Source organism: Etheostoma cragini, chromosome 17, assembly GCF_013103735.1.
Source record: "Etheostoma cragini isolate CJK2018 chromosome 17, CSU_Ecrag_1.0, whole genome shotgun sequence".
NCBI classification, from domain to species: Eukaryota; Metazoa; Chordata; class Actinopteri; order Perciformes; family Percidae; genus Etheostoma; species Etheostoma cragini.
In genome coordinates this window covers 19,180,113-19,188,174 of record NC_048423.1, presented here as the reverse complement: position 1 = coordinate 19,188,174, position 8,062 = coordinate 19,180,113, and the positions used below count along the sequence as shown (strand labels likewise).

At 41.4% G+C, this 8,062-nt stretch overlaps 1 protein-coding gene across 1 annotated transcript in view; it reads left to right on the top strand.

The window, feature by feature from the left end:
- The first annotated feature begins 5,195 nt into the window (after positions 1-5,195).
- Positions 5,196-8,062, top strand: part of fancl (FA complementation group L) — a 32,577-nt gene continuing 29,710 nt past the window's right edge. The window contains exons 1-4 of the mRNA XM_034898420.1: positions 5,196-5,563; positions 6,007-6,065; positions 7,259-7,319; positions 7,871-7,927. Of these exons, the coding sequence (XP_034754311.1) occupies positions 5,477-5,563; positions 6,007-6,065; positions 7,259-7,319; positions 7,871-7,927 (264 nt within the window). The 5' untranslated portion in view covers positions 5,196-5,476. The remainder of the gene's footprint in view (positions 5,564-6,006; positions 6,066-7,258; positions 7,320-7,870; positions 7,928-8,062) is intronic.

Sequence of the window (8,062 nt, the reverse complement as noted above, 5' to 3'; positions counted from 1 at the left end):
ACAGATAGAAAGAGAGAGAGAGAGAGAGAGAGAGAGTCAGAGAGAGAGAGAGAGAGAGAGAGAGAGAGAGACGCAGGGTGCAGGACCCACACGCTGTAGTTCCAGCCAATTGCATTCCAGAGAAGTGACCATGGCCAGTGATAAACAAAGCCCCATAGATCACTCCTCTCCCAGACGGAGAGCCCGCTGGAGGCAGAGCGCAGAGAACGGAGAGCGGTCGGACGGAGAGAGAGGGAGAGGCAGACAGAGACAGGAGACGACAGAGTGAGAGAGAGAGAGAGAGAGAGAGCTCACCGCCTGCATGCATCTGCCCCTCCGCTATCCTCTGATGCTACACTTTGACGCCCTTTTTAGTTTGTTTGTCTTTTTGCAAACTGGAATGCCATTAAAGCCGGCCGTGCTGCAAGCCTGCAGACGTTTGCTCTCCGTGGCAAGAACGAGAGAGGGAGCCGGAGAGAAAGACACAGAGAGAGAAAGAGAAAGAGGGAGGGAAGAGCGCTGCTGCTGCTGCTGCTGCTGCTGCTGCTTCCTTCTCCCCCTGCCACTGTGTTGATGCATCGTATAAAAAAATAAAAACAACAGAAAGCCTTAAATTGTTCCCCTTTTCCTAAGAGAACAACAAAAAAAAGAGCCATTCAACACTTACCCTCTCCCAGACATGAGACTAGTGTTTGAGCCCAGTGTGCGTCACAACAGAAACCTCAGATATTCCTCCTCCAAAAAAAACATATATATGAGAGATGTGCAAAAAGAGGGAGTGAGCTTCCCCCTCTTTTGTTTGTGAGCCTGCCTGGCTAGGTTTCTCTATTTGCATCAGCTTTCTTTTTTTTCAAAGCTTTGAAGCAGGTGGGTGACAAAAACATCAATCTCTCCAGGCATAATGTGCGGCATGCATGCTCTGACACACACCCCTCACCGGCTCTATATGGTGTCATCACACATTCCTATTCTCTCCTCACAGCTCCACCAGTGAATACACAGTTTCTCAAAAGGGAAACTGAAGGACAAGTGTGCACTGTTGCAGTGAACTTTTGTTGTCATCATGTTTTAGACTGGATTGGAAGGGGAATTGGCTCTATCTCCGGAGTTCCATATGACATATGCATAATGGTTAAAGTAACTCTCGCCAAAATCAGGTTCAAGTTTCGGTTCAGGTTACTTTATTGGTACCTAAACCGAGCCCTGGGTATCCTGCTCTGCCTCTGAGAAAATGAAAGCTCAGATGGGCCGATCTGGAATCTTGCCCCTTATAAATGTGCTGTATTTATATAGCGCTTTTTCTAGTCTTAACGACTACTCAAAGCGCTTTTTTACATCTACAGGAGACATTCACCATTCACACACATTCATACACTGTGGCCGGGGCTGCCGTACAAGGTGCCACCTGCTCATCAGATAAACACACACACACATTCACACTCCGATGCGCAGCATCGGGGGCAACTGAGGGTTCAGTGTCTTGCCCAAGGACACTTCGACATGGGACTGCAGGGCCAGGGATTGAACCCCCAACCTTCAGATTGGCAGGAAACCGCTCTACCACTGAGCATCTTGCCCCTTATGACCTCATAAGGGGCAATGTTCCAGTTCAGTTAGCTCCCCTTTCTCTGCTTTGCTTGCCCAGAGATGTTGGCCAACGCCTGAGAGAGAGACATCATGTCTTTCAAATGAACAAAGTGGCAGTTGGTCAAGGCCACACCCCCCGACCCTCCACCTAGTTTAGCATAGCGTGTAGTGGGTGCAGCTGTGACTCCCCAGTCAGAATACTTGACCATCTTACAATTTAATTTAGGTCATTCTCAACTGAAACAAACCAAACCATGACGCTGAGCAGTCCATCCAGAAAAACGTGATTATGAGATTGTATAATTCAATGCATAATCAGCCAAAGTCTGCATATTAATGCGGGGGGCGCATTTTTCTAATTTGCTGCACTTTTGCCCGCAAAAATTTGCCAATTTCTGCTAAAAAATAATTTCTTCTCCGCATTTTCATTGCAAAAACGTCACACATATAGCAGAAAGTGGAAAAATGTTGCGTTTACTAAGAGCAGCTATTTTCCCCTGTTGCCATTGGAAGGTTATAAAGTAGAGTAATTACACGACGTGCTTGCTCATCATAGGAAGTAAGAAGAAATTACTCTTTACATTAACGCAGTAGCCTAGTGAGAACGGGGTGTTCGGGGAATCCCAATCTCTTTTCCATCAAACCGCAGTTTTTGCAAGTTCCCGCAATTTCATTGCATAAAATTGCACAAATGTCCTGCATATTCCATCGCATTTTTTAAGAAAACGTGCCACATTACCAAGGACATTTGCCCGCAACAATCACAAAAAACTCACATTTTTCTGGAAGAACTGGCTAAGGAGAAAGATATGATGGATTTGAGAAAGGCATTATGAAAATATTACAAATGCATCATAGGGTCTTTTCATGAAGGTAGCCGAGTCAAATATTAGTTTGACCCTTGTGTTGTCTTCCCGTCAATCATGAAAAAAACAACCTTTGTCACTTTTTTTCAATAGTATCTATTTTCCCGACTCTTTTTTCACTTTTTCAATGTTGTGGGGGATTTTTTTGATGTTTTTGCCAAAGTTTTTTGATATTTTTATCCTTGACAATTTCAGCGCTTATTTCAACGGCTCATTTTTTGTGCCTAAAGAAAGAAGAAGAAAAAAACCAAAAACGGGTCAAATTTGACCCACAGACAACATAAGAGTTAAAAGACTATTTCGGACGGAAGCGCCACTTTTAAGATCGACCGTGTTTTTGTTTTTGGGTCAAATGGCCTTTTGAGTGGGAGAGCTAGGGGCGCTTTGATCGCATCAAAATTTCTATTTTTTAAACACGAGGAAGGCTCAAAGTATCACCTTGGCTCTACAAATAAACTCGAGCATTGAGAACATTGTTTGTGTACACAGAGTTTACTAAAAAGAAAGGTTTTGAACCAACCACTTTAGTCGTTGGTTTTTCCGCTCAATGCCATCTTGTCAAGAAGAGTTGATCTCCGAATGTGGATGAACAGTCTCAATGGGAGTAAATGTAATTCTTACATTATACTTTCTGAACTAGAAGGTCAATATTATTTAGCCCTAACAAGAAAACAACAAATTATCTGTGCATTTATATGGAACAAGGTTTCCAGATTTACTCTCCTCCCTGTTACGTCGCATTCGGAGAGTCGTAAAGTGAGTCATAAACTGTGTAGACAAACAATGTTCTCAATGCTCCAGTTCCTGTGTAGAGCTTCTGGTGATACTTCAAGCCTTGACAGTGTTCTAAAAGCATTGATTTGATGCGATCATATGGTTTTAGCTCTCATTTCAAAAGGCCATTTTACAGAAAACGGAAACACGGTAAATCTTAAAAGTGTCACTTACGTCTTTATTATGCGATAAACTAAAGTTTGACTCGGGTACATTCACAAAAAGACCCTAGGTGGCATTTTGGTGAGAGTTACGCTTTAAGGATGACATTGGTTGGATGGATGCAAGTTAGCAACGGACAAAAAAAGCATGAGCCAGAATCAGAAGGTGCCCATTTGATTGTTTCCCCCCAAATCACCTCATGAAACTAAGCGCAAATTCATTCAGAAAGACTTCTAAATAAACACCATCATCTTTGTTAAAATATTCTTAACAATGGAGTCTAATCCCCAAAGACTCGGTGCATTTCAAGTCTCTCCTGATATGGCATTAGTTAGGTTTGGTGAAAACAGAGCTTGTGTTTGACCCAAACGCAACCCCCACTTATTAAGACACGGCAACGTTAGTCTGGCGTTGCCAGACCTTCCTCCATAGCGCTGCAAAGGAGGGTCCGGGTAGTCCACCAGAGCAGCATGGCGGCCCAATGGTTAGCACTGTGGCCTCACAGCAAGATGGTTCGGGGTTTAAATCCAGGTCGTTCCAGGACTTTCTGTACGTGTTTCCTCCGGGTGCCCCAGTTCCCCCCACCAGGCAGTGCCCTTGATCAAGGCACTGGCTCAGATCTGGAGTTGGTCCCTGGGCGCTGTAAATGGCTGCCCACTGCTCCCTCAAGGGATGGGTTAAATGAAGACAATGAATTTTGCAACAAGTATGTGAGAATAAAGTACATTTAACCTTACAGCTCTGGTTGATTGGCATTTCTTTCAACCAATCACAATCGTCTTGGGAGGCGCCAAGCACTGGAAAGGAACGTGTTTTTGTGGAACATGTACGTTCAAAGCTTGTTTTTAGTTGTGGAACCAAAAACTCCGATTGGATAGATAGTCTAGCTAGGTGTCTGGATTTACCCTGCAGAGACCCGAGGAGCAGGTAACCCTAGTCCTTAGAAATCCACCAGAGGTTAGAACGCCAACACAAAGGAAGAGGAAGGGGAAATTAGGGACATCCAGGGGAATTTCCAGTGGCACTTGAGCAATCCCTCTGTGAATCTGTGTAAACTGCTACATAAAACCAACTTGACTTACTTACTTGTGCTAATTAATGCAATTTAAATTAATAACACATATATACATCATTCCAAAAAGAAAAGTGAAGGTGAGACAGAAGTGACAATGACATTTAATGAGAGACATTAATACATTGAAAATGTCCCCTAAACAACTCAACATGACCATTGTGAATTTGCATGAATCTATATCCTTTGTTAGAAGGAGAAATGGCTTCATACCATTCACTCTATTGCTTTTGCATAGATTTGGCCCAAAGCAGAGTGAGCCACAAAACTTGGACATGGACTTCTCTTTATTAATCCTTGGGATGAGTCCCGCAAGGAAATTGAAACTTCCTGCAGCAGTTTTCAGCAAAATACAGTATAGAGAGAAAGAAGACAGTATAAAGATAACAATAATAATAATAATAACAACAATAAAAAACCTTTGGCTATAAAAATACTTAAAGGTTTAAAAGTTCCAAATATTAACGGTCAACTGCTCTCCAACGTATCTTTTCAGCTATGTCTGTGTTACAAAAAATAAAACAAATGGCCATGTTAGTAACACATTCTTGGAAACTCTAAATCAGACTGAATTGACGTGATTGTGGTTATTACACACAACGACTGAATGGGCCTTGTATCCAATGCAGTCAACGTTAAACAATGAATGTAGCCTACAACCAAATGACGCGACAGTATCCTCTTAGTATTCCTTCGTCACACTAGCAAAGTGCTTTTTGATTTCCGATATTTTTATTGGTCACTGAAGGCAGCTGCGTGACGTCAGCGGTTTGGTTTTTCATGGCGGGATGTCGGGTTTTGGACATCGACGTTGTCCTGACTGTGTTTTGGCTAAAACCAGGTGACTTCTCGTGGTTTAGCTAACAGCTTTAATTGACATATCTAAGTTATGTGGCCGAGTTATTTAAAACAACAACAACGTAAAAGCATTGCTATTCTATCCTGTCAGGCTTGCTAACGTTAGCTAAGGAAGCAGTCCTCGTGCTTTGACAGCTGGCTGAAAGTTTGACTATTAAGGTTAAGATTAGTTGGTGCGATGGAGAGTTCATTGGTAAAAGACAACCCACTGCTATTACCTCTCAACAAGGAGAAAACTATCTATGACGGATTCATCACAGTCCAGGTAAGCTAATGTGTGAGTGGGGTGTTATTCCTGGTTACAAAAAAAACGACACACCAAACTACATTAAAAAAGAAGTCGATTTAATGACTACTCGCCATATCGACACATTTATATAAGAGGTAGAATATAACAACAGACATGGCACGATTGTCTATGAAGAGCTGGTAAATTCGGCATACTTGTAATTATCAGGCACTTAAGGAAGAAATGTTTTTGTCAACTTTTTTACGATTGCATTGGACACATTGACGTTGACGTCATGGTAACACAAACTCTTTATTTTGTTACATTTCTCAGTTGAGTTCGGCAGGCCACTTCTGAGTTACTTAGACAATGCAGCTGGCTGACAGTTGCCCTCGTGACTAAGTTGGTCAAGTTAGGCCACCTTAAAAAATTTTTTTGAGCCTGTCATGTTATTTAGAGCCATGCTATGATTCTTACAGGAACGGGACTTCAGATTGAGAATACTACTCCCCCCAGATCGCCAATTGAAGCGGGCCAGGTATAAACTATCATCTCACCTTCTCGTTACAAATTACCACCTGTCCAGGGCATATTGATGCTGTCAGAAATCACCTCTTTTTACAAATTATAGGCCTGCAACTAAAGACTATTTTCATAGTCGATTGATCTTTCAAGGTGTTTGGTCTATAAAATGTCAGAATTTTTTGAAAAATGTCAGCGTTTGTCCAAAAGACCCAAGATGACGTCTTGTTTGGTCCACAACTCAATGACATTCAGTATAATGTCACAGAGGAGTGAAGAAACTAGAACATAGTCACATGTTAAGACACACCTTAAGAAGCAGGAATCAGAGCAGTTTTAGGACTTAAACCGATTAATTGATTATCAACATAGTTTGCAATTAATTGTAATAGTTGACTACTAGGGGTGGGAATCTTAAACGTTTGATTCCGATTCAGAGGCCAACGATTTGATTCTGAACCGATTATCGCATTGTGGCATTATGCATCTAGATTTTTATGTACTTTTACATGCAGGATTTTTAAAAATACACATTTAAGTCTGAGTTTGTTTATTTTGACATATACAGTATTTGTCACACACACGTTGTAATGAAATGTTTTGTGTACTAAAGTTTTTATTTTGTAGTCCTTCCATGCTTAAGCCTTAAACGTGCTGAGTCACCTTCTCTCACAGTGATCTTCCATGTCGGAGGCTCCGTCATGTGTAAAGGTGGAGAATGGGTTTCTAGAACATGAAACATGAGGTGGTCACACGTAGTGTGATAAAGTAGATCAACAGCCTTTATGCCTAATTCTACATATATTATCTATGTTTTATTAGATCATGTGTATGTATACTAAACTAAATGATTTTTTTCCCCCTTTTGGCCATTTGTGTTTTTTCTGCAATCTTGCCTAAACTCTAAGTTGTTGTCCATTATCCCATCCTCTTTCCCTCACTCTGTTTTACTTTTTTTCTTCTTTTTCTAATCAATTATTAACTTATCTGCATCAAGCATGAAATCATTCTTGAGAGAATTCCAATGCATTGAAGAATGAATTCTTTTTCCCACCCCTATTGAGTACTGATCGATTAATTGACTAATCTACATATTTAGATTTAAAATTCCAAGCAAGTATGGAAGAGTATGCCACTGACTACATGAACAGAAAATGTGTTTCCCTTCCTGTTTTTGTTGTTGTGTAACTATTCTGTTGTTTCTTGTAGGCTGCACTGCTGTTGGCAGTTAAAACACCTGTTGCATTGGTACGAGCATATAGTGAAGCAGGTAAGCTCCACATGGATCTCCAAAGAAACACAACATTATTGTATTTTGTGAGGAAAATTGCATCATAAAAGTGTTTTCATTGTGTTGTGTCTGTTAACTCTTTGAGATTAGGTGGATGATTGTTGTATGTTTTTTATATATATATTTTTGTTTCATTTCATGTGAGCTCTTTTTGTGTTCTCTGCATCGCACCTGGCATCCTTGTTGCACTCGGTGTTAGGCTCGCCTCATTCAGGAGGCAGAGAAAAATATTTTCCACTGTTTAATTAACATCGCCTGGAAAATGTCCCTATTTGTTATGCTGCCCCTCAGGGTTATTTGGATGAGATTGATATTTCACCCCGGGCTGCAAAGTTCATTATTTTCACAGCCTTTAAGCTATCATTAATTATTAAAGCTGGTGGCAGCCCCCATTAATCACAAACACTGGGTTTGATTTGAATGGCTGGCTAGAGGAAGAATAGAAGAAGAAGAAGAAAAAAACCAGACACTGTCACTTCATTATCGTCCCATTCAAGGGTGTCTCTTCTCTCCTGTTTGACTCCTCACAGAGGCTGCAGCAGTCGGCTGATCTTGTCAGTTTCATTCTGGAGCTGAAGACCATCTTGGTAAGGAGGAGAAAGACACAGTGGTTGGCACGGTCACTTTGACATTGTTGCTTTATGAACAGAAAGTAAATGGGAACCTTCAGGCACCATCAATAGGCGTGATTGTGAGGCATACATGTATACTGGGGGGGGGGG